Source organism: Scyliorhinus torazame, chromosome 8 (genome assembly GCF_047496885.1).
Source record: "Scyliorhinus torazame isolate Kashiwa2021f chromosome 8, sScyTor2.1, whole genome shotgun sequence".
NCBI lineage: Eukaryota > Metazoa > Chordata > Chondrichthyes > Carcharhiniformes > Scyliorhinidae > Scyliorhinus > Scyliorhinus torazame.
The window spans coordinates 223,780,104-223,807,526 of NC_092714.1; the positions used below are offsets into that span (position 1 = coordinate 223,780,104).

At 47.2% G+C, this 27,423-nt stretch overlaps 1 protein-coding gene across 4 annotated transcripts in view; it reads right to left on the minus strand.

The window, feature by feature from the left end:
* The window catches only part of LOC140428406 (extracellular sulfatase Sulf-2-like), a 598,468-nt gene that overhangs the window by 119,348 nt on the left and 451,697 nt on the right, over positions 1–27,423 (minus strand). For all 4 annotated transcript variants that reach the window (XM_072514825.1, XM_072514822.1, XM_072514823.1 and 1 more), the window contains one exon: positions 23,855–24,006. In XM_072514825.1, the coding sequence (XP_072370926.1) occupies positions 23,855–24,006 (152 nt within the window). The remainder of the gene's footprint in view (positions 1–23,854; positions 24,007–27,423) is intronic.

Consider the following 27,423-nt stretch of genomic DNA (forward strand, 5'->3'; position numbering starts at 1 on the left):
CAGTAATTTCTATAAACATAATCACTGCATATATGACTGAATCAACCAGTAAGAGAAGAGTGACTTGAGGACTCTGTTTCCTAGATGTTCCATGGTTCATATTGGCCCAAGATTTTCCTGAAATTAAATGCAGCCAACTAGAAGCTCTTCCACATTTTCCAACATGTAGAATGAAAGTATTGAACAGCAGTCGCCATTTTTCCCCAATAATCCATGCATTGACTGCATGGTAATTTTAAGTGTTTTAAGTTAATTCTGTGTTTTAGTCCAAATCTGAAGTGTGTCACCGCCACCAAGCCTATTGCTTGCTGATGGAATTGCTCACCCTATTTTCATTTATAGCATATCATCAAATTGAGTGCAAGGGTTCCATGGTTTTGCTCAGCATGTTCTTTATCGTCTTGGACCAAGTTTCAGCTTTTTTCATTAAACAAATGCAAACATATGAATTAGGAACAGGAATAGGCCACTTAGCCCCTCCAGCCTGCTCCGCCATTCAATAAGATCATGGCTGATATGATTGCAATTTCAACCCCACATTCCTGCCTACCCCCGATAACCTTTCACCCCCTTGTGGATCAAGAATCTATCCAGCTCTACCTTAACAACATTCAAAGACTCTGCTTCTGCTGCCTTTTATAAAAAAGTGCCCAATTTTATTTTTCAATTAAGGGGCAATTTAGCATGGCCAAACCACCTACCCTGCATATCTCTGGGTCATGGGGTGAGACTCACGCAGACACAGGGAGAATGTGCAAACTTCACATGGACAGTGTCCCGGGGACAGATTAGGTGGATTGGCCATGATAAATTGCTCTTAGTGACCAAAAGGGTGAGGAGGGGTTGTTGAGTTATGGGGATGGGGTGGAAGTGAGGGCTTAAGTGGGTCGGTGCAGACTCGATGGACAGAATGGCCTCCTTCTGCACTGTATGTTCTATGTATTAAATGAGCTAACCCTTATTTTGAAACCATGACTCCCTAATTCTAGATTTTCTAACAAGACAAAACATCCTCTACACATCCATCCTGTCAATACCCCGGAGGATCTTAAATGTTTTGAGCAATTCACCTCTGACTGTTCTAAACTCTAGTGGATACAAACTTAATCTGTACAACCTTTCCTCATAAGAATCCACATTTTCCTGGGATTAGTCTCGTAAACCTGCTCTGAACTGTTTCTAACACATTTACATCATTCCTTAAATAAGGAGACCAATACTGTACACAATCCTGCAGAGGTGGTCTCATCAATGCCCTGAACAATTGAAGTATATCCTCCCTACTTTGTAATCAATTCCCCACACAATGAATGATTACATTCTATTAGCATTCCTAATTAATTGCTGTACCTGTATAAAATCCTTTTGTGATTCATGCACTAGGACAATCAGATCCCTCTGCACCTCAGGGTTTTGCAATCTCTCACCATTTAGAAAATAATCTTCTTCTTTATTCCTCCTGCCAAAATGGACAATTTCACATTTGCCCACATTATACTTCATTTGTCAGATCTTTGCCCACTCATTTAACCTATCTATGTCCTTTTGTAGCCTCCTTACATCCTCGTCACAATTTACTTTGTTGAGCACCAAATTATCCGTTCCCGCTGGCAGCGGTGGTGGGAGGAACCTGGATCAGAGAATACAGGCCCTTATGTATTTATATTGATTTCTGAGAAGCAGCACTGAAGCTGCACTGAGCATTGTATAATGATATATGCATGATGTCACTCAAAGTGATGTCACTGATCACTAGCGCGAGCAACTGTGCAGAGTAAAGGTTTAACATGTACTGAACACCCCTTGTTAATAAAGCTCTTTAGCACATTGGCATCCATGTGTCCCAGCATCAATCCTGCGAACACAACACAGAAATGGATGACAAGGACATCGAACAGCACTTGCTAGCCATCGGGTAGGAGGAAACATTGTCAGAAAAGTTGGAAAAAAGGACTTTGAAGAAAGCTCTCCATGAGCTCCAGACAGAATGGGCCTGGTGAAAGTGACTAACGATCACCCTGAAAGGTGATTAAGGTGAGATTGCAGAAGGAAATATAGAGCTGGGGGTGTTAAGAAAACAGGCCAAAGCTTGGGTTGTGCTTTGTTTTCAGAGGGATAAGCAAGGTAGCTGCTGAAAACACATTGCAAGTGTGCATATGGGGAACTTCCATTAGGAATAAATTGGCGAGAATATTTGGCGCTGTGGGACCCTTTGACGAAAATGAGGAGCGATGGAGCTCCAATACGGAACGGTTTAACTATTTTGTGCAAGCTAAAAATAGCAGAGGATATTAGGGTTTCATCGTTCCTGAGCATAATGGGGGGGGGGGGGGGGGGAAATGTTTAATCCCCTCAGAAGTTCAGTGCAGCCAGAGAAGTCAGGCACCAAGACATATGAAGAAATCATAGAGATTCTGCAAACAGACTATTCACTAAAGCCTTTAGTGATTGCAGAGTTTTCCAGATTTCATAAATGTAATCGAGAGGAAATCAATTGTGCAATTCATAGCTGTATTAAAAAAAACTTGAAAAGGACTGAGAGTTTGGCGATGTAGTAAATGATACAATTTGGGACAGACTGGTCTGTGATCTGAGAAGTGAGGCAATGAAAGTTGCCATTGTCCCAGAGGTCCATAGGCTGCTCTTCCCTTTGAAAGAGAAAGCTAACTGGTGGTGATTTAACCTGAGAATCACCACATCTCAGGCAAGGGGCAGGGTTCAGAAGGTGTGGCCTTTATGGATAACCTGAGCTGGTACAGGAATTGAACCCACACTGTTGATGTTGCTCAGCATCAATACAGAAATGATTGCTAACTGAGAGTAACCTTACTCTGAAAAAGGCCATGGAAATTGCTATGTCGATGGAGCTGACAACAAAAAAGGCTCAGCAAATGAGTTTGAGTACTCGGATACACAAAATGTCAGCTGAGTTGATGCCTCAGTGTTTCAATACTCAAATTCATACAGGTGCGCTGTGGAATGCTGATGTAATGATATTGTATGCAGAAGCTGTGGAAAAAGAAGCTACATTGCGTGTGCATGCTGGAAGAAAAAGCAAGCTATGAGCAAAAATAATAAGAAACGAGCAGAACAAAGCAGCATGGAAACAGAACAAAAGTAAAAGTGTTCATGCTGTGCGCAAGTGTCGAGAGGAATGAGATGTTTCGCAGACTGAGGATGAATTATCACTGAATGCGTTCGCCATTGCTGGTGCTATGAATAGCTACTGGATCACTCCACTGCTGGACGGACAGCCAGTAAGGATGGAGGTGAAACTGGGGTAACAGTCTCGCTGGTGCCAGAGATTGTCTATAAGGAAAAATTCAGACACTATTCCCTTGAAACCTCCAAAAATAGTGTTGAAGACATACACTGGTGCCATTGAAAGGCCACATTGATGTAGCTGTACAAATGAATGGATATTTGGAAGAGTTGTCTTTACATATAGTAAAGGGAAATTATCCGGCAATGGTGGGTCAAACGGGGTTAGAAAAGATTCGACTAAATTGGACGTGAATGTAAGAAGTATGATCAGAAAGTCCATAGATAACACAAAAATTGGTGGTGTGGTAAATAGTAAGGAGGAAAGCTTTAGATTACAGGACAATATAGGCGGGCTGGTTAGATGGGCAGAACACGGGCAAATGGAGTTTAACCCTGAAAAGTGTGAGGTAGTGCATTTTAGGAGGACTAACAAGGCAAGGGAATATAAAATGATGGTAGGATCCTAGGAAGTACAGAGGATCAGATGGACCTTTGGTGTGCATATCCATAGATCTCTGAAGACAGCAGGACAGGTAGGTAAGGTGGTTAAGAAGTCATATGGATATTAAGGTAAGGGACAGGAAGTTTAGTGGGGATGTGAGGAAAAGCCTTTTCACCCAGAGGGTGGTTGGAATCTGGAACTCACTGCCTGAAAGGGCAGTAGTGGTGGGAATCCTCACAATATTTAAGAAGCATGTAGATGAGCACTTGAAATGTCATAGCATACACGGCTATGGGCCAAATTCTGGAAAATGGGATCAGAGTAGATAGGTGCCTGATGGTTGGTGCAGACCTGATGGGCTGAAAGGCCTCATTCCGTGACTTGAAATTGGGTCAAAGTCAATCTGATGACTACTGTAGAATCAGACCTTACAAAAATTCTCAAGAAACGCAACAACGTATTTAACAGCGAGGTGGAAGTATGAAATACATCATCGTTAAATTGAAGATTAAAGCAGGGAGTCAAGCGAAATGCATGAAGGCAAAGTCGGTACCCTATGCTATCAGGCCAAAAGTAGTGCCTGACTTGCAATGACTGGTGAAGACGGGAGTCTTGGAACCTGTCAACATTAGTGAATGGGCTACACCCATCGTGCCAGTTATTAAGGATGGATCTGTACAGATTTGTGGAGACTCCAAAGTGACTCTAAATCCAGTATTGTGTGTGGAACAATACCCTTTAACCCATATCAGTAACCTGTTCATAGGATTGACAGGAGGCCAACATTTTCGCAAGACTGACTCAAGCCAGGCATATCTACAAATGAATATAGAACTGGAGTCACAAGAACGTCTAAAGATTTGTTTTAGTACCGAAGATTACCTTTTGGTATCAGATCAGCTCCGGCATTGTTCCAAAGAGTAATGGACCAAATCTGGAGTGGGCTAAACGGGACCAAGATGTCATTCTGGTTACTGGCAAAGCCGAAGGAGAACATCTTTGGAATCTGGATGACACTCTTCAAAGGGCTGCGGATTTAAAGTCCGCAAAGATAAGTGCAAATTCTTCTAGTCCTCAGCTGAATAGCCACGGGCCTTCACAAATCTCTTTTAACCAGCTGCGATACTTCTTAGGATTGTTCAACTACTACAGAAGATTTATTCCAAATTTGGTGACCATTTTAAAATCATTACATAAACTGCTGTGTCAAAACAAGAAGAAGTAGGTGGATCAGTGCAACAATGCATCCAAGCAAGCCAAGGAAGCATTGCTCAAACTAAGTCCTGACACATTTTGGTCCAAATATATCTCTGGTGTTAGTGTGTGATGCATCTCCCTATGGTGTTGAAGTGGTGGTAACCCACATCATACTGTCAGATGAAGTAAAACCCATTGCTTTTGCATCCAGAACATTGAACAAAGCTGAAAGTAACTATTCATAAATCAAAAGAGAAGCCATAGGAATTATCTTTGGAGTAAAGAGATTCCACCACTTTTTGTATGGTAGGAAGTTCATACTATTGACAGATCATCGACCATTGATGACAATGTTTGGACCACATAGAAGAATATCATTTTTGGCAGCAAGCAGAAGGCAGAGATGGACACTGTTTTCATCTACACACACTTATACCTTGAAGTACAGGCAATCAAGTTTTCATCATGATGTAAATGGGCTTCCTCGTTTACGACTACCAAATAGTTCACCGGCAAGTGGTTCAGGCAAAAGTATCGATGACTTTGAACAGGTAGACAATTATCATGTAACAGTATCTTTAAGAAATGGGTGTTCATAAATGGGTGTGTATATAAATATCGGTAGTGAGAATACCTTTAAGAAATGGGTGTTTATTACTGCAGTGATGGCAGAGAGTGCGTGGAGCTGGGATGTCTGTCAGCTTTTTACTTTTGTTTTAGGCTGTTTGCTGCAGGGTGTGTTTTAGTTTTGTTTTCAATGTTGGAGCTGAAGCCAGACAAAGCAGGTGTACTCTTGATCTCTCTGGCCATAACATATTGGGAGGCTCGTCCGGGATAAAAGTCTATCTATTGGATTGGCTTAGTGAACTTAAAGACAGTGAGGGGTGAGAATATTGTGGTTGCTTTTCAGGTGCGGTATTTCAGTTTAAGTAGGGAGTGTGTTGTGGACAACGGCTCTTTCAGAGGCTCAGAGGTTTTTGGGGGTGGAGACGGTCACACACAGTACCTTACGGACAGAGACTAAAAGCAGACTGTTAGATTTGGCAAATACATTGCAGTTAACATTACCTGACAAAATGCGAAAACATGAGGTGATTATGGTGGTGGCTAAGCATTTAAAGTTGCCTGACATACAGTTTGAGTCATTGAAAATGGCAAAATTTCAGTTACAAATTAAACAAATGGAACATGGGAAAGAATTAAAGCAGCTTGAATACGAAAGAGAGAGAGAGGAAAAAGAGAGAGAAGAAAGGAAAACAGAAAGCATAGCCCTCGCAGAACAAAAAGAAAGAGAAAGGGAGATACAGATCAGGGAAAAAGATAAAGAGAGAGAGTTTGAACTTCAGAAAATGGCCATGAAACATGACAGTCAGTTAAAATTGGCAGACGTAAAGGGAAACATACAGTTGGTGGATAGTGGTGAGGATAGTGAGAAAGAGCGTCATATAGTCGAAGGCTTGGTGGGAATCTATTTAAATATGTCCAAGCATTGCCAAGGTTTGATGAGAAGGAGGGAGAAGCTTTTTTCAGTTTATTTGAGAAGGTAGCTAAACAAATGAAATGGCCACAGGACATGTGGGTATTACTGATCCAAACAAAGTTGGTAGGTAGGGCTAGTGAAGTGTTTGCATCACTATGAGAGGAGGTACCTGAGACGTATCAGGAGGTGAAAAAATCAATCTTATGTGCATATGAACTAGTGACTGAAGGTTTAGAAATTTAAGGAAATAATTTGGTCAAATATACATGGAGTTTGAAAGGATCAAACAGAGTAACTTTGATATGTGGATAAGGGCTTTGAAAATAGACCAAACGTATGAAGCTCTCAGAGAAATTATACTTTTGGAGGAGTTTAAAAATTCAATTCCTGGTGTAGTGAGAACTCATGTGGAAGAGCAGAGGGTAAAAACTATTAGGAGCAGAAATGGCAGGAAATTATGAATTCGTTCATAAATCAAAGCTTCGTTTCCGACATCAGTTTCAGCCTGTGAGGGTTAGAAACTGGGGACATGAGAAATACTCAAGTGGTAAAGGTAAAGGTGATCTGATGGGAGATAATAAGGAGAGTGTACCTCAGATTAAAAAAGAAATCCAGGAAGGTGGAAAAGAAATGAAAAGTTTCAAATGTTTTCACTGTAATAAACTAGGCCATGTAAAGTCACAGCGTTGGTGGTTGAAGAAAAGCACTGGGAAGGCTGATGTGGTAAAACAGGATAAGACAGTGGGGTTTGTTAAAGTGGGAAAGGAAACCCCAAGTGAAGTGAAGGAGGTGCAAAAGATTGTACAGCCTGATCAAAAGGTGATTGAAAAGAAGGTGCCAGATCACTTTAAAGAATTTACTTGTGTGGGTAAAGTTTACTCATGTGTATCAGGAGGAGCAGGTAAAGAAGTCACAATTTTAAGAGATACGGGAGCGAGTCAATCTTTAATGGTAAGAGATGAGGAGTTATGTGATTTGGGAAGAATGTTGCCAGAAAAAGTAGTAATATGTGGAATTCAGGGTGAGAGGAGTAGAGTTCCATTATATAAGGTAAGGTTGGAAAGTCCAGTGAAGAGTGGTGAAGTGGTAGTAGGAGTAATAGAGAAACTATCTTGTCCAGGAATACAGCTTATCTTGGGTAATGATATAGCTGGATTGCAGGTGGGAGTGATGCCTACGGTGGTTGATAAGTCAGTGGAGAATCAGACAACTGAAGTGTTGAAGGACGAATATCCTGGGATTTTTCCGGATTGTGTAGTAACAAGGTCGCAAAGTCACAGGTTAAGACAAGAGGATAAATCAAAGAGTGAAGATGAAGTTGAAGTGCAATTATCAGAAACGATTTTTGATCAGGTGGTTGTAAAAGAACAAGACCAGATGGAGGATGAGGCGGATATTTTTAGTTCAGGAAAATTGGCGGAGTTACAACAGAAAGATGTAGAAATAAAACGGATGTATCAGAAAGCATACATGGAAGAGGAATCTGAGTGGATACCAGAGTGTTATTTAAAACAATATATATATAGAGTATCCAATTATTTTTTTCCAATTAAGGGGCAATTTAGCGTCGCCAATCCACCTAGCCTGCACATCTTTGGGCTGTGGGGGCAAAACCCACGCAAACACGGGGAGAATGTGCAAACTCCACACGGACATTGAAGCAGAGCCGGGATCGAACCTGGGACGTCGGCGCTGTGAGGCAGCAGGGCTAACCCACTGTGTCACCGTGCTGCCCTACCAGAGTGTTATTCCTGTAAAAGTGATGTCTTGATGAGAAAATGGAAACCTTTACATATGCAGGCGGATGAAAAGTGGGCAGAAGTTCATCAAGTAGTATTGCCGGTAGGGTATAGAAAGGAGGTGTTGCGAGTTGCACATGAGGTACCAGTGGGAGGTCATTTGGGAATAAGGAAAACTCAAGCTAAAATCCAGAAACATTTTTATTGGCCTGGACTACATAAAGATGTAGTTAAATTTTGTCATTCTTGTCACAAATGTAAGTGATAGGGAAACCTCAAGCAGTGATAAAACCAGCACCCTTAATACCCATTCCAGCTTTTGAGGAACCTGTCACATGGGTCCTAATTGATTGCGTAGGGCCGCTTCCTAAAACGAAAAGTGGGACTCAATATCTTTTGACTATAATGGATGTGTCTATTAGGTTTCCAGAGGCCACTCCAGTACGTAATATTACAGCTAAAAAGATTGTGGAGGAGTTACTTAAATTCTTTACTAGATATGGACTACCCACAGAAATACAATCGGATCAAGGATCAAATTTTACCTCAAGGTTATTCAAAGCTGTTATGGATAGCTTAGGAATAAAACAATTTAAATCAACTGCGTACCATCCAGAATCGCAGGGAACGTTAGAAAGGTGGCATCAGACATTAAAGACAATGTTGAGGGCTTATTGTCACGATTATCCAGAGAATTGGGATAAAGGAATTCCCTTCGTACTGTTTGCAATTAGGGTTGCACCTAATGAGTCAACCAAATTTAGTCTATTTTTGGTCTTGAGGTAAGCTTGGCTTGACTTTCACCACCTGAGATATTGCTCCCGCCACTCCTCTCCAGAACCCCTCCAGTGCCGGGCATGACCAAAACATATGGACATGGTTCGCCGGGCTCCCTGAACATCTTCCGCATCTGTCCTCTACCCCAAAGAACCTACTCAACCTCGCCCCCGTCAGGTGCGCTCTGTGAACCACCTTAAATTGTATCAGGCTGAGCCTGGCACATGAGGAGGAGGAATTAACCCTACCCAGGGCGTCAGCCCACAAACCTTCCTCGATCTCCTCCCCCAGCTCCTCCTCCCATTTACCCTTCAACTTTTCTGCTAGCGCTTCCCCCTCTTCTTTCATCTCTTGGTGTATTGCCGAAACCTTGCCCTCCCCGACCCATACACCCAAGATCACCCTGTCTTGAATTTCTTGTGTCGGGAGCAGCGGGAATTCCCTCACCTGTCGCCTCACAAAAGCCCTCACCTGCATATATCTGAATGCATTTCCCGGGGGTAGATCAAACGTCTCCTCCAGTACCCCTAGGCTCGCAAAAGTCCCGTCGATGAACAGGTCCCCCATTCTTCTAATCCCCGCCCGGTGCCAGCCCTGGAACCCCCCGTCCATCTTCCCCGGGACAAACCGGAGGTTACCCTTGATCGGAAACCACACCGAGGCTCCCACTGCACCCCTATGCCATCTCCACTGGCCCCAGATCCTTAACGTTGCCGCCACCACCGGGCTTGTGGTATACTTTGATGGCGAGAGCGGCAGCGGTGCCGTCACCAGCGCCCCCAAGCTCGTTCCTTTGCAGTACGCCATCTCCATCCTCTTCCATGCCGCCCCCTCTCCCTCCATAACCCACTTACGGATCATCGCCACATTTGCTGCCCAGTAGTTGCTCCCTAGGTTTAGCAGCGCCAGCCCTCCTCGGTCCCTACTGCATTCCAGGAACCCTCTCCTTACCCTCGGGGTCTTGGTTGTCCACACAAACCCCATAATACTACTACCTACTCTCTTGAAAAATCCCTTGGTAACCACGATGGGGAGGCACTGGAACACAAACAAAAACCTCGGAAGGACCACCATTTTGACCGATTGCACTCTACCCGCCAACGAGAGCGGCAACATGTCCCATCTTTTGAAGTCCACCTCCATTTGGTCCACCAACCTCGTCAGATTCAATTTGTGTAGGACCCCCCAGCTCCTGGCTATCTGGATCCCTAGATACCGAAAACTCCCCTCCGCCCTCCTCAGCGGTAGGTCCCCTATCCCTCTTTCTTGGTCCCCTGCCTGTAGTACAAAAAGCTCGCTCTTCCCTACATTGAGCTTATAGCCCGAGAACTCCCCAAACTCCCTCAAAGTCTGCATGACCTCCACCATCCCCTCCATTGGGTCCGTCACGTACAGCAGCAGGTCATCTGCGTATAGCGACACCCGATGCTCTTCTCCCCCGCGGACCACCCCCCTCCATTTATTAGACTCCCTCAGTGATATGGCCAAGGGTTCGATCGCCAATGCAAACAACAGGGGGGACAGAGGGCACCCCTGCCTCGTTCCTCGGTACAGCCGAAAGTACTCCGACCTCCACCGGTTCGTCACCACACTTGCCACCGGGGCGCTGTAAAGGAGCTTAACCCAGCTAATACACCCTCCCCCGAACCCAAACCTTCTCCCTATGAGCCCTGGAGATTAGCTCTCCCCTGATCACCGCCTTCAACGCCTCCCATACCACCCCCACTCACACCTCCCCGTTGTCGTTGGCCTCCAGGTACCTTTCAATACACCCCCTTACCTTCCCACACACCACCTCATCTGCCAGCAGTCCCACATCCAACCGCCACAGCGGGCGTTGGTCCCTCTCCTCTCCCAGCCCCACTTCCACCCAGTGCGGGGCATGGTCCGAAACGGCTATGGCCGAATACTCGTCCCCTCCACCCTCGGGATGAGCGCCCTGCCCAGCACAAAGTAGTCTATCCGGGAGTATGCCTGATGCACGTGGGAGAAGAAAGAAAATTCCCTGGCCTGCGGTCTTGCAAACCTCCATGGGTCCACTCCCCCCATCTGGTCCATAAACCCCCTGAGTACCCTGGCTGCCGCCGGCCTCTTTCCCGTCCTTGATCTGGAGCGGTCTAGTGCTGGATACAGCACTGTATTAAAGTCCCCTCCCATTATCAGTCCTCCTACCTCCAAGTCCGGGATGCGCCCCAACATGCGCTACATGAATCCAGCATCATCCCAGTTCGGGGCGTATACATTTACCAACACCACCCACGTCCCTTGCAACCTACCACTCACCATCACGTATCTTCCTCCATTGTCCGCTACGATAGTCATGGCCTCAAATGACACATGTTTTCCCACCAGAATTGCCACCCCTCTATTTTTCGCGTCCAGTCCCGAGTGAAATACCTGTCCTACCCATCCCCTTCTTAACCTAACCTGGTCCGCCACCTTCAGGTGTGTCTCTTGGAGCATAGCCACGTCTACCTTCAGTCCCTTCAAGTGCGCGAACACTCGAGCCCGCTTCACCGGTCCGTTCAGGCCCCTCACGTTCCACGTTATCAGCCGGAATGGAGGTGCTCTCACTGCCCCCCCCCCCCCCCCCCCCCCCGCTGATTAGCCATCTCCTTTTCTGGGCCAGTCCCGTGTCCGCGTCTCCCTCACGCTCCAGGCCCCCAACCGGGGGATCTCCGTTCCGGCCACCTCTTCTGCGTCCCATTCCCTTTCGGCCAGTGCAGCAGAAACCCTTTTCCCCCCCTCCCCCCCTTCCCCCCCCCCCCACGTTAGATCCGTCTAGCTTTTTTGCTCCCCCATGTCACTCCCGTAAGTCAGCTGACGCCTGCTGACCACGGCTTCCCCCGCCATCCCTTTGACCCCCCCGTGTGGGAATCTCCCCATCAGTAGACGTTCCTACGTTCCCCCTCCCACCTTTCTTCCCGCGCGCGGGAGAAAAACCCCGCGCTTTCCAGAGCCTGCCCCGCCCCCCGTGACGCAGCTTCTTTTGCGGTCTTGTCTCTCGTCCCCAGCCCATATAACATTCCCTGCGCGTGCTTGCCCCCCTGTATACAACCGCCATCGTACTTCAACCCTCAAATACCCCCCACCCTCACAAACCCTCAATTAGAGTCCAACTTTTCAGTTAGTATAAAGGTCCACGCCTCTTCGGGCGATTCGAAGTAGTGGTGTTGGCCGTTATATGTGACCCACAGTCGCGCTGGCTGCAACATTCCAAATTTCACTCCTTTCCGATGCAGCACCGCTTTGGCCCGGTTGAAACCCGCTCTCCGCTTAGCGACCTCCGTGCTCCAGTCCGGGTATATTCTGATCTCAGCATTGTCCCACTTGCTGCTCCGCTCTTTCTTGGCCCATTTCAGGACCCTCTCTCTGTCTGTGAACCGGTGAAATCTCACCATCATCGCCCTTGGCGGCTCGTTTGCCTTGGGCTTCGTTGCCAGCACCCGGTGAGCCCCTTCCAGCACCAGCAACCCCGGGGGGGCCTCCACGCCCATCAGCGCCCCGATCATTGTGCCCGCATATGCTGCGGCGTCGGACCCCTCCACTCCTTCTGGGAGACCCAGTATCCTCAGATTGTTTCTCCTCGACCTGTTCTCCAGGTCTTCGAGTCTTCCCGCCCACGTCTTGTGTAGCGCCTCGTGCCGCTCCACTCTCACCGCCAGGCCCAAGAGCTCGTCCTCATTCTCACTCACTTTGTCCTGGATCTCCTGGATCTTCACCTCGTGGGCTTTCTGGGTTGCCCCAAGTCCTTCAATTATTGCCAGCATAGGCGCCACCATCTCCTTGCGCAGCTCCTCGAAGCAGCGCTTGATGAATTCTTGCATCTCCTCTTTGTCCCCAGCCGCCGCCATTTTAATTGTTTTCCCCCTCTTCTCCCGCTGCTCCAGTGCCCTTTTTTTGGCCGTTTCGCTGCGGGTCCGGTCCATACAGGTTAGTGGGGACCTCTCTCCTCTCTTCCCCACGGGTTGGCTATCTGAAAAGTTCCGTTGGGGCTCTTTTATCGAACCCGAAAGCCCGTCTTCACGGGAGCTGCTGAATCGTGCGGCTTAGCTCCGCATAGCCGCAACCGGAAGTCTGTCTTTTAGGTCTTGTGGGAGGAAACTGGAGCACCTGGAAGAAACCCATGCAGGCACAGGGAGTACGTGCAGACTCCACTCAGACAGTGACCCAAGCGGGAATCGAACCTGGGATACTGGCGCTGTGAAGCAACAGTGCTAACCACTGTGCTACCGTGCTGTACAGAGTCATCCTCGAGTTACAATGTCCACACCAGTCAAAACAAACACCGACAAGGTTCATACAATGTCAGAAATGCCAGAGCTAAAACTAGAGCCAAGAAACAAATGCCTGAGGTTCACTGGCAACCATTCACAGAACAACAACCCCAAACCGTCTGGCTTATTGATTATTGTTCATGTTACACTTGTTCAAATTTGTTGGGGATGTTCGATTTATAGGGGGAGGGAATGTTATGTGATTATATTGGTTTCTGAGAGGTAGCTCTGAAGCTGCACTGAGCACTGTGTAATGATATATGCATGATGGTACGACGTCACCGGAAGTGAAGTCACCAAAAGTGACATCACCAATTGCTAGTGCGGGTAGCTGTGCAAAGTAAGAAACAGCCTGTACTGAACACATCTTGTTAATAACGCTCCTTTAGTTTGTCAGCCTCCTTACCTCCTAACATCAATCCTGTATACACAGCAGTTATGTTACCACCTACACATGAGCTTTTATTTTACTCAATAACCTTTAATGTGACACCTTACCAAATGCCTTTTGGAAATCGAAGTACAGTACAACCACTGATTCCCCTTTATCCGCAGCGCATCTGACTCCTTCAAATATCTTATCCATTAACTATATAAAATACAATTACTAAGGTGACCAGTGCTTTTGAATGGTATTTAACGGGCCCATCAGCCTCTGGCGCACATCCTGTAATGGCCGCTAATGTCGTGAGGCGCCAAAAATTGGATTTGCGCCAGCGAGATTACCAACCGTGATCCTCCCAGGCCCTTTCCAATGGCGGGATCAGTTTCATGCCCTGGAAGGGCTCGAACCTGATTTTCATGAATTTGAATCCATAAGACCATGAGATATAGGAGCAGAATTAGGCCATTCAGCCCATCGAGTCTGCACAACATTCGATCATGGTTGACATGTTCCTCATCCCCATTCTCCTGCCTTCTCCCCAAAACCCCTGATCCCATTATTAATCAAGAACACAGATTTGTGCTTGAGGTGCTGTTACCTACAAGGCTCCACACCAAGAGCTGGAAGGTGGAATTAGACAGAATAGTTATTTTTTGAAACATGAGGACTAGGAGCAGGAGTAGACAATTAAGCCTCTCGAACCTGCTCCACCATTCAATATGCCCATGGATGATCTCATCATGGTCTCAACCCCACCGTCCTGCCGGTTCTCCACACCCTTCAACCCATTACTAATTAAAAATCTGTTTAACTCCTCCATAGATTTACTCACTGTCCCAACATGCATCACACTCTGGGGTAGGGAATTCCAGATTCACGACCCTTTGGGAGAAGTCGTTTTTCTCATCTCTGTATTTAATTTTCTACCTCTTATTCTGAGACTATGACCTCTCGTTCTTGAATGTCCCACAAGAGGAAGCATCTGCTCCACGATTGCTGTGGGGGGAATGGGACTGCGGTGCATTGGGTGCTGTGGGGGGAGTGGGACTGTGGTGCATTGAGTACTGTGGGGAGCGGGGACTGTGGTGCATTGAGTGCTGTGGGGGGAGTTTGGACTGTGGTACATTGAGTGCTGTGGGGGGAGTGGGACTGTGGTGCATTGAGTGCTGTGGGGGGAGTGGGGCTGTGGTATGTTGGCTACAGTGGGGGGGATGGGGCTGTGGTACGTTTGGTACTGTGGGGGGGATGGGACTGTGGTACATTGAGTGCTGTGGGGGGGGGATGGGACTGTGGGACATTGAGTACTGTGAGGGGATGGGACTGTGGTACATTGAGTGCATGAGGGGAATGGCACTGAAAAAAAAAAGTGGATCAGAAATTGGCTAGCTGAAAGAAGACAGAGGGTGGTGGTTGATGGGAAATGTTCAGAATGGAGTTCAGTTACAAGTGGCGTACCACAAGGATCTGTTCTGGGGCCGTTGCTGTTTGTCATTTTTATAAATGACCTAGAGGAGGGCGCAGAAGGGTGGGTGAGTAAATTTGCAGACGACACTAAAGTCGGTGGTGTTGTCGACAGTGCGGAAGGATGTTGCAGGTTACAGAGGGACATAGATAAGCTGAAGAGCTGGGCTGAGAGGTGGCAAATGGAGTTTAATGTAGAGAAGTGTGAGGTGATTCACTTTGGAAGGAATAACAAGAATGCGGAATATTTGGCTAATGGTAAAATTCTTGGAAGTGTGGATGAGCAGAGGGATCTCGGTGTCCATGTACATACATCCCTGAAAGTTGCTACCCAGGTTGATAGGGTTGTGAAGAAGGCCTATGGAGTTTTGGCCTTTATTGGTAGAGGGATTGAGTTCCGGAGTCATGAGGTCATGTTGCAGCTGTACAAAACTCTGGTTCGGCCGCATTTGGAGTATTGCGTACAGTTCTGGTCACCTCATTATAGGAAGGACGTGGAAGCTTTGGAACGGGTGCAGAGGAGATTTACCAGGATGTTGCCTGGTATGGAGGGAAAATCTTATGAGGAAAGGCTGATGGACTTGAGGTTGTTTTCGTTAGAGAGAAGAAGGTTAAGAGGAGACTTAATAGAGGCATACAAAATGATCAGGGGGTTAGATAGGGTGGACAGCCTTCTCCCGCGGATGGAAATGGCTGGCACGAGGGGACATAGCCTTAAACTGAGGGGTAATAGATATAGGACAGAGGTCAGAGGTAGGTTCTTTATGCAAAGAGTGGTGAGGCAGTGGAATGCCCTACCTGCAACAGTAGTGTACGCGCCAACATTGAGGGCATTTAAAAGTTTATTGGATAAGCATATGGATGATAATGGCATAGTGTAGGTTAGATGGCTTTTGTTTTTTGACTTCCCATGTCGGTGCAACATCATGGGCCGAAGTGCCTGTACTGCGCTGTATCGTTCTATGTTCTATGTTCTACTTTATCCATATCTTTTATCATATATATCTCAATTTGATCTCCCCTCATTCTTCTAAACTCTAGAGAGTATCGGCCTAAACTGCTCAATCTCTCTTCATAAGATAAACCCTTCATCTCTGGAATCAATCCAGTGAACCTCCTCTGAACTGCCTCCAATGCCACTACATCTTTCCTCAAATAAGCCGATTAAAACTGTGCACAATACTCCAGGTGCGGTCTCACCGATGCCTTGTACAGTTGTAACAACGCTTCCTTATCTTTATACTCTGTTCCTTTAGCCAACATTCCATTCACTTTCTTTATAACCTGCTGTAGCTGCATGTAGTGCGAGTTTTCTGTGGCTCATGCACAAGGACCCCAAGATCCCGCTGCACCAGAGCACCCCGAAGTCTGTCCCTATTGACAGTCTGTCCCTATTGAGATAATAAGTTGTCTTTCCATTCTCCCGGCCAAAATGGATAACCTCACACTTATCCACGTTAAGCGCCAGGTGCCACATTTTTCCCACTAATGTAACCTATCTATATCCATTTGTAAGGTTATTTCATCGTTGCAACTGACTGTCCCACCTATTTTAGTGTCATCTGCAAATTTGGCTATAGAACCTTCCATGCTTGTAGCCAAGTCATTTATATAGATTGTAACTAGCTGGGGTCCCAGGACAGAACCCTGTGGCACGCCACTAGTTACATCTTGCCATCCAGAAAAAGACCCATGTATCCTGACTCTCTGTCTTCTGTCGATCAGCCAGTCTTCCATCCAAGCGAATAAATTACTCCGAACCTCATGTGATTTCTGAACCTTCTGTGCGGCACCTTGTCAAACACCTTCTGGAAGTCCAGGTATAATACATCTACAGGATCCTCAATATCCACTGGTCTGTAATTTCCTACATTCTGCCTCCCCCTTTTTGAATAAGGGCATTACATTAACATTTTTCCAATCCACTAGAACCTTTCCCATGTCCAGGGAATTTTGGAATATTATGACCGATGGATCCACTATCTCCACTGCCACTTCCTTTGACACCCTAGGAAGTGGGCCATCAGGCCCTGGGGTCTTGTCTGCCTTCAATACCAATAGTCTGTTGAGTACAGTTTCCCTAATGAAGAGGATTGTGCTGAATTCCACCCTTTCTATTACCTCTGAATTACCCGTTCCTATAGGAATGGTACTAGTGTCCTCCACCGTGAAAACTGAAGCAAAATATTGATTTAGCATCACCGCCATTTCTGTATTCCCCACTATTAACTCTCTGGTTTCATCTTCTCAGTGGCCAACATTCACTTTAGCGACTCTTCCCTTTTATGTACTTACAGAAGGTTTTGTTATCCTTTTTCATGTTTTGCGCTAGCTTTCTTTCGTAATTTACCTTAGCTTGATTAATGGCGCACCTTCAGCCCTGACTGAATCATCATATCCATTAGGCGAGATGTCACGCTGGTGTAAATTACTACTAATTTTTTTAAAAGCGCAACCAGGCGCCATGACATCCAAAAGGGAGGAAGGAGGGGAACACCACTGCCTCCAGCTAGTATCAGGGAGTCCAAGAGGACGCATCCCGCTGGTCAGCTCCAGAGAGGGTGGGGTGAGTGCTCGCAGGTGTCGGGGATGGAAAATGGGGATCGGGGTTGGTGTGTGTGGTCCTGACGTCTGCTGCCTGTGTTGTTTAAACGTTCTGAGAGGGCTGTGTTAATCTGCTGCCTGTGTTGTTTAAACGTTCTGAGAGGGCTGTGTTGATCTGCTGCCTGTATTGTTTGAAAGTTCTCAGAGGTAAACTCCACTTAACTCGCTCCAGATTTGGTCCATTTCTCTTTGAAACAATGCTGGAGCTGATATGGTACCACACAATAATCTTCGGTACTGAAACAAACATTTATGTGTCACAATCGTCAGATGTTCTCGAGATTTCTGGTCTACATTCACTTGTAGATATGCCTGGCTGAGGTTGATCTTGATGTCTGCGGCATGGCGGTATGGGGCGACTGTGGTTCACAGGGGGTGGGGGTTTGGGTGTGATGTGAGTCAAGGAGACCCCGAAAGAGAAGGCAGAATGGTGCCAGCCTGGGGGGGGGGGGGGAGACTCATGCTCGTCAAACTAATTGGCTATCAAGAGTAAACCCTCAACAATGTTAATTCCCACAACGAATTAGCAGGTCCAGTCAGCGGGCGACCAAGGGGGGCATCCAGCCAGACTGCCTGCCCTTCTGCCGTGGCTTCATTCGCGGCCGGGTGTCTCTGGAGAGAGAACATGTCGTATCCACGGTACTATCGAGACCTTCTGTGCCTGATGGGAACCGTAGGGTCTGGTGTGCCGTCTTGGCCCTTTTAATCACCATTTGGTGTGATGTTTTTAAGTTTCCTTTGCTCTTTGCTTTCATTTAGGGTAGTGCCCCTTTAAGGACCGGCCCCTTTTAATTTGTCCCTCAGTTTGTTTCTTTTAGATTAATTGGTTGAACTTTTAATATAATTCAAGCTCAAGGAATGGGATGAATACTCAGGGTTCAGGGCTGAACGCTTGGGTGAATGGGATCAAGAGACACTGGACTCCAACGCCTGCTAGAGAGGATCCATTAGTCCCCAAGACAGAGAGCACCATCCAGTTGATCCTGCCCATGAGGTATGTGCGAGCATATAACCCTCTTGTCAGAACCCCTAGCGTTGTAGAGAATAAGAGAGGGGAGAACCAGATTGTAGCCTAAAGGTGACTCTGATTGGGCCAGGGCATAGGCCGGGGCCAGTTTTGTAATGGAGATGGGAGGGCATCTGAGATATGAGTGAGTGGTAGTCACCGAATAAGGTCTGGGACTGGTTGCTACCAGGTCCTGGAGTACAATAGGTCAGGGGAGGTACTGATGTTATTTGGCAGCAATACCAACCCGACTGTCTCATTCTCTGCCATCCCTCACAGGTAACCTATTAATATCAGAGCCAGTGGAACTGGCTATTCTACCTATTTCAGTACTGTGCGAGCACAGATTCCAGCAATAATGAGCAGCAGCACCCAGTCAAGACCCATTTTCAGGACACCTGGGAGCACAGGGCAGGCTCAGGGGCTGGCGGTCGCACCAGCCATTCATGGTGCACGGAGGTGCAGAAGGTGACCAAGGGAGTACCGAACCTGAGTGTCCTTCATAGAGTTGTCGGACAACATTCAACGTAGAAGACTTTGCCTCACCAGGAAGACTGTGTGGTACCTGTGACGCATCCTTGCTGACTTAGTGCCATGTAGCAGTGGAGAACACCAGCTCCCTATGGCCATAAAGCTGAAGGTAGCTTTCAGAATTTACACCATGTGGTCATTCCAGGTGCTCCACCGGTGACCTGTGTGTCATTTTACAGACATCCACCCATAAGCGCATCTGTCTCTATGCAAGGGCTTTGGACTTTATTCATTTCGACCTGGACCAGGCCGAGCCAGTTGAGATGGCTACAGGCTTCAGTTACATAGCTGGTCTGTCACAGGTGCCGGAGGTGTTCTAGTGCACCCATGTTGCTCTTCGTGCCCCGTGGCATCAGTGAGGCCCGTTCATGAACTCCTTCAATGTGCAGCTAGTGTGTGACCACCAGATGTGGATAATGCACGTGTGTGCACGTTTTCCAGTGAGTGTGCATGGCAGTTACATCCTCTGCCAATCACAGTGCCCTGGCATTTTGAGGGTCACCCCATTTTGCATATCCCCTGAGGTCCTGGCTGATGATGTCAGTGCAGAGGCCAGAGACTGCAGCAGAGGCTCGTTAAACGAGGCAGTCAGTGCCATCTGGTCTGTATTACAGCAGTGCATCAGCCTCCTTAAGATGTGCTTCCACTGCCTCGACATGTCTGTTGAGGCCTCCAGAGGGCCCTCCTGCATCATGCTGGGCTGCTGTGCCCTACATAACCTAGCTCTAAAGCAGGATGACGAACTTGATGAAGGCCTCGAGCAGTGACATGTGTCCTCAGATTAGGAGGGCATTTTGAAAGGAGTCAGAGGGGAGGTCACTGAGGATCCGGTGGATGGAGGTCAGGAGCGAGGGTTCACATGTGCAGGAGAGTTAGGGATGCCCTTACATCACCTCCCACTTTATGGAGTAGGACCACAGTACTACACCAACCCCCACCCCACCCCGCCAATCCCAGGATGTCATGAGCCCTTTGCGACCAGGGGTTGAAGGTTGCAGATATCTAACTCATCAGAGCACCCCAAAGTCTTTTGCCTCTGGGTACTGTGGGGGGGATGGGACTGTGGTACATTGAGTGCTGTGGGGGGGGGATGGGACTGTGGGACTGAGCTCCAGTCGCCTCAACATCATATCCCGCTTCCAGTCTGGAGGCCCGTCATTGTCTGCACCATGATGTTGATCACCTCAGCCATGCTTTGAAGTATTACCATCATGAATCGGACCTCTTGCCCATGCTTTCCACAGTAGATGCCACCCTTGCAGTGTTGGCCTGGATGCCACCCATTGCCCGCAACATCTTGTGCGACAGAAGGCTTTGGGTCTCCTCCACTCAGCCTTGTAGTTGCAGGAGTGTCGCTCAAACCCCCTCTTTGTGGACACAGCCCTGCCTTTGCATCTCCAGCAGCTGAGGGACGAACATATCCACAGGCCAGCACCTGGCTGGGGCACAATTGAGTCCCGGGATCCAGCAGACCTCCGGCTGTCTGATCCCTGGGATGCTGTGCATCAGAATCAGTGTGGTGCTCCCCAAATAGTGACCCAGAGGCCTGCCTACTAAATCCGCCCACTGAGGGGTGTGTCTCTGCGATGGTGGATGGAGTGGGTGATAGCTGTGATGCTTCATCCACGTCCTCAGAGATTTCCTCCAAGGTGGTTTCGCGGGTGGGTGGTGGGGCACTGCTGGTAGACTTGCCAGACTCTTTGGTGGATGTTCCTGCAAGGCAAGGGACATGGTTTTAACACATAGCCTAGTCAAGGGTTTGGACTACACAGAACGTACTTGCGGTAGGTCATCTGGGTGAAGGTGCAGTGGATCCGAATTGTCCTCCCGCAGGCCTACCTCGCTCTCAGTGCAGGCCTGTTCCTGTTCCTGCTCCTGCCTTGCAAGCTCCATGGCTCTCTCCTTGTATGGAGTCAGCATCCCACCACCCTTTTTCTCTCGCTCACAGTGGTTGTGGGCAAGCTTGAGCTGGATGCCTGGTGCATCAGAGGTTGATAACACCTGGCATGTGTGGGTACTGCGCCGGGGAGGGGGGCTTGAGGATGCTGTGTCCCTGCAAGGTGGCAGCATGTTTGATCGAAGTGACATTCCAAGCGGTGATGGTAGGATGGAGTGGAGGGAGGAGACAGGGAGCACTTACCCTGATTGATCGGAATCGGTCGTCCATCTCTTTTCTGTGCTGTACACCTGTCCTCTTGGTCAGGCTGCTGGCACTGATCAGTCTGCTACGTCTCCCGGTGGGATTCATCACCTTTCTGGAGGATCTCCTGCCAGCTCGAGGATATGTTGTAGCCCGCCTCTCCTCCACGGCATCAAGCAAATGGCTGAGGGCCTCCTCTATAAATCTAGGAGCTGATTTCCTCACTGCCATCCCCCTTGCTGGAATAAGAGCAAGTGCTGTGGAGCCATTTAAATGTAGCGCACCTTCATTGAAGTGCACAGATGGCCCCCAGGGAGGGTGAATCAGGTGCTCTGTGCCTCAGGCGCAGCATTGTTCACATGGGGGAAGACATTTTCTAAGTGCCTGAAAATTACGGTCCAGATCACGCGCGGTGGGAATTGTACTGATTTTCTTGCCGAAAATGGCACTTTATAATTTTCTCACAAAACTCCGCTCATTGTTCTGGAGTCTAAATATGAGCAGCTTCAAAATGGTGAGAATAAAAGAAAATCATGATTGTCATTTCTTTCAAAAGGTGTGAAATCAATGGAATTGAAGACGTCTTTCTGTGCAGTAAAGTAGAAATTGTAACACTGTGTGGACTGTATATATAAATGTGCTGAGCAAGTACTGTGCGCATAAAAGATACAAGCGAATGTAAATGTTCATTACTTCGAGTTTATGAATTTGCAAATGAGAGAAGTGCCTGGCAGTTTTTTTTCCCCCCTGACTAGATTAAGATCGCCTCTTGGGTTAAAATATAATTCTTTAAATAATGCAGAGAAGCTATTATACAAACTGTTTTTGCATCTTTTGAGTAATTGCCAAAAAATTTGGCCTTGTGCAGTATTGCTGTTTCCAATCTTATGGCTATATCAACCCATTTTGTTTACATTACACAGGCTTACGGCAGTAATTAGGCAAGTAAATCAATGAAAAAGCAAACTTAAGTGAGGAGGGAAAGCAAACGATAAATGAGAGAATCTCTACTGAAAGGAAAGTATGATTTTGACTTCAGTCCTGATAAATATACTGGTCAGTCCTATCTGGAAAAACAAGTGACACATTCCTGACTATTCTTTCAAATAAAGTGAGATACAAGACACACGCTATTTCCATGAACCTTGTGTTGAACTTAATGAGTGTTTTGTAATAATGTAGTCCCACTGTATTCAGAGAAACCGACCTCAGGATCGGAGGTAGGACAGTAACACTGACGCAAAGTTTGGTGTCACTGATCCCATTTCAGTTTATTTTTAATTCTTCTCTTTAATAATGCAGTCACTGTATAACTACAAAGATATTTGTGGCTCAATGTCAGCAGTTCTAATGCAAATAAGAAGAAGAACGCATCGTAGATGTCTAAGGGCGAGATCTACCGGCTGTGTTGCGCATGGCCGGTGGATCCCAGGAGAGGCCTCCCGAGGGGTTCATGGCAGCCTTTGTACCTCACAGGATCTGGGTAGGTTTGGGCCTCTGGGTCAGGTGGAACGGAACACGCGGGGGGGGGGGGTTTGGACACATCGGAGGCCTCTGGGTGTCCGGGTCGTGCAGAGTGACCCTCTGGCCCTCCCCCTGGAATGCAGGCACCTTGGCACTGCATGGCTGGCACGGCCAAGGTGCCTGGGTGGCACTGCCAAGCTGGCAAGAGCACTGCAATGGTGGCAGTGCAAGGGTGCCCAGGTGCCAGGGTGGCACTGCCAAGAGTCAAAGCCTGTGGCGGGGGCCATGCCTATGAAAGGAGGTTGGGGGTGGTAAGAAGGGTGGGGGTGCGTGGCAGGTAAGTAAGGGCCTTTGGGAAGTTGGGCGGTGACAGGGGCTGTAAGGGAGTGCAAAGAGGGAGGCCCACAGGGACCCCATAGTTGGGTGTCCTCACTTGGGGGGAGGGGGTGCTTTGGTTTCCTCCCACAGTCCAAAGATGTGCGGGTTAGGTTGATTGGCCATGCAAAATTGCTCCTTAGTGTCCAGGGATGTAGAGATTAACTCACGGGTATAGGGCGGGGAAGTGGGCCTGGGTAGGGTGATCTTTTGGAGGGTCGGTACAGATTTGATGGATAGAATGGCCTCCTTCTGCACTATAGGAGTTATTTGGCTCTCATTAGAATTTCTGTATTACTATGTGAAGGTACAGTGACCTACATGTGAAATTCAGTCCTACGGCCATACTAGTCTGAAAACGCCAAATTATATCTGATCTCGGAAGCTAAGCAGACTCAGTCCTGGTTAGTACATGTGAAATGCAGTTCATTTTCAAACACAGACATTAATCCGAGTATTTGTTGAGAATCTAGCTGGAAATACTGAATGCTATAAACTGTATAGTACTTTAAACAACTTTCAAGGTGGAATTAATTAATTAATTACATCGAAAACAGAACTTACACGCCTGTGAAATGGCTGTGGTGTGCAACAACTTTAAATAACAATGCAATATTTAGCAGAACTATACTTTTTGTACATGGTGCATAACTGAGCCAATCATTGTTTGTGAGTTGTTGCTTGAACACAACAAAAATGCATTGACAAGTACCTTTGAGTAGTCAAATCCATGCTTCTCTTTTACACCGTTTCTATTGAGTGTGTAATTGTAAAACCGAGAATTCTTTACTAATCCAACCCACTCACGCCAACCGGGTGGAATGTAGCTGCCATTGTACTCATTCAGATACTTCCCAAAGAAAGCTGGAATACAAAAGGAGGAAATTAAATTTCATCTGGTTCCAACAGCTGTGCATTTGACATGTTGTATTCAACAGCTCCCATTAACAGATTAGCAAACTGCAGGTTGTCAATCTGTTCATTTTCAGAGATCTGCATCAATAGCTTAAGGTCATGAGTTGTTCCGAAGTCTCTGTAAACGCCATGCGGTAACCAGCTGCCAGGAAGTGTATGCAGTTGACCTAGTAGAGCAGAAATTCCTGGTGGGTCTGCCCTGGCTTGGGATAAATTTAGCCGGACTTGCTGGAATGATCTCAAACCAGTCTGGGAACCTGCCAAAGGGTCTAGTTTCTAGGATGGCCTTGAGATTTTCAGTTGGGGTTTCCCTACATTAAGCACTCTCATGCCTTGGCTACTTAAGGATCTAGCATAAAGTTGGAGGCTCCCAGTAGCCTGATTGATGACCACTGGGTGGGAGGGAATTGTCAGCTGGTGAGGGAGGGGTGCCACACCAGGATTGGAAAGGGAACTTTTTCTTTTAAATGGTTAATTTGTCGATTCGACTCGTTTACAATGAATTATCGTTGGAACCCAATTTGTGTGTTTTGGGAGGTGGAGGAGTCTAGAGGCTGGACGGAATGCCAATTTATTAACAGATTGGGCCTGGTGAGTGCACAACATGTGCATATAATTGTGCAATGTTTGCACCAGCAAATTGGGTGCCATCTCCTAATCTTACATAGTTTGGAAGGGCTGGTTCTAGAGGGCACAAACAAGCAGATTTTGAATAGGAGTGCCAGGATGGTGGCTCATGAAACTTTATCCTCTGTTTGATTAGGACAGTAATCTCTCCCCCTGGCTTGAGAGAAATGCCTCACCATCATTCTGCCTCTTTGCAGAGGACAGAAAATGTGAGGTGTGAACATCAATAGGTCATCAAATGAGAGATAGCCAATCGTCACTCTTCAAATCCTGAATTATTTTTAAATAATTTCTACGGCATGTGAGCTTCACTGGGCTAGGCCAGCATTTGTTGCCCATCCCTAAGTGCCCTTGAGAAGGTGATGGTGAGCTGCCTTCTTGAATCGTTGCAGTCCATGTGGTGTAGGTACACCCACAGTGCTGTTGACAAGGAAGTTCCAGGATTTTGGCCCAGAGACAGTGAAGGAGCGGCGGTATATTTTCAAGTCAGGATGGTGAGTGACTAGGAGGGGAACTTCCATGTGGTGGTGTTCCTATGTATCTGCTGCCCTTGTACTTCTAGATGGTAGTGGTCGTGGGTTTGGAAGGTGCTGCCTAAGAAGCCTTGGTGTTTAATATTTACAACCCGAGCAATGAATCATAATTTGGAAATAGCAATTAAGACATTACTCTTGGCTCAATCTTGTCAGTCTCCTCTCTAAGTCAGAGGTTGTGTCTTCAATGCCCATTCCAGAAGCTAGAACACATAATCTTGGTTGACACTTCAATGGAGTATTGAAGGGCGAAGTCGGTCCAGGTTAGATTTATAAAAGTACTTATTTTTATTACTTAGTGCTCTGACACCTTTGCAAAGGATTTCTATATTAACGTACAGGGGAGGAGGATGTATCCAACAGAAATGCCAGATTTCTTGGCAGTTTCTATTGACTCAGCAATCCTGTGCAGATTGAGAGGTTGTGTTCAATGTCCGCTATCATTTCTGGTGGAGCAAAGCTGGAACTTATGGTGATTGGAGAGCCATTAAAATGGCTAGCTCCCAATCCAATTTCTCTCCCCCACCCGCCCCAATACTGGAGACACACTTGGCCAAAATATGAGCCGTGTTACTTCAACACAGCTAATATTACTGAAAGTAGAGCAAATGAGGTTAGAAAAAGCATTCAAAATTAGATATTAAAGATAAATCATTGACTATTCAATATAGGATATATTATTTTGAAATGAAACTGGTCATAAAACAGAAACGAAAATGATTAGTAAAATGGTGGTTGCGTGGTTAGTGGTTTTGTATTATAGCTCAAAATTATTATAAGACAACCACGCTGGATATCAGTAAGGGCTCATAACTTATGGCTCCCAGTGTCGCATTTGGGGGGATCCACAATGATGCGCTCAGGAATCCCTCTGGGAAGTTCGCACAGAAGTGCTAACTTCCTCAGTACAATTGCACTGGACTGGGAACTATCCAACAAAGCGATTCAAATCGATAACTTCCGATGGTTGCGCCAGTTTTACATCAGTTAGAGGAAAAAAAATCACTTCTAACTATTTAAACACCTAAACCCAGCATTGCACCAGACACCCAGGGCACACATGATCCCCAGGAGACCCACCGCAACCCCCCCCCCCGACCACCTGCCCACACTCTTCCTCAATCCGACATGCCCCAACCTGACCCGACACCGCTTCCTGCTCCGGACTCACTCTCCACCCCCTCTCCAGTCTAACCTGCTCTCCGGTCTGACCTCCTCGCCCCCACTCACCGATTGACCCTCCCGGTCCGATCCAGTCTTACACCGTGCTCTATCCTCCCTCCACACCCCCACAATCCGACTCCCCCCCCCCTTCCGGTCCAAACCCTCTGCCGGTCCGATCCAGCCTGACACAATCGGAACATCCGGCCTGACCCCCACCCCAATCTGATCCAGCCACAACCCCCCCCGCTTCTGGTTTGACCGTCCCCTCTGGTGTGACCCCACTGCCAGTCCAACACCCCTCCCACCCCCTGTCTGGCACAGTCTGACACAATCCTCCCCCTTCCTTGTCCCGACCCAACCTGACTTGACACAGCCCCCTCTCCAGGTACAACCCTATCTGACACCACCCCCCCACCTGACCCCAATGCCCTTCTCCCAGTCTGACCCACCCCTGACCCGAACGCACCCCCAGGAATGACCCCCCCCCCAATTCGAACAGCAGATCCAATCCCCCCCACCCTCCCCTCACTCACCCAATGTCTGAACAACTTATCTTTTAATTGTACTTTAAAAATAGCTAGCGCCGTAAGAAGGGGACATTTTGTACCGTTCTGCGCCCCAGCTACTCCACACAGATGCAGCAAGGGTCAGCCAGCCACAGTGAGGAAGGTTCGGCAAGACAGGGGATTTGGCTTTGCAGCATAGATAGGTCCGTCGAGAGTGGCAACCTGCCGGAGATTGCCACTCTGAGGAAGCTACAGGCCATTAATATTCGGGCTCCTTTCAGGTCCTTACTGCGAGAATTGAAATTTTAAAAAAAATGTCAATCCTGGGAGCCCAAATTTGTAGAACTGTATCCACACGTGGGGTTACAACTTGAATACTCAAACAATGCAAAAACTATTCGCTCCAATCCACTAATGGCTAAAAGAGTGGACAAAGCTAGTCAAACATCCTGCAGCCTTACTGGAAACTAGTTTGTTTCCTGTTAATCAAAGGCAAACAGTCTGTTTTCCCTTTGAGGAATTTGACCTGGGAGTAC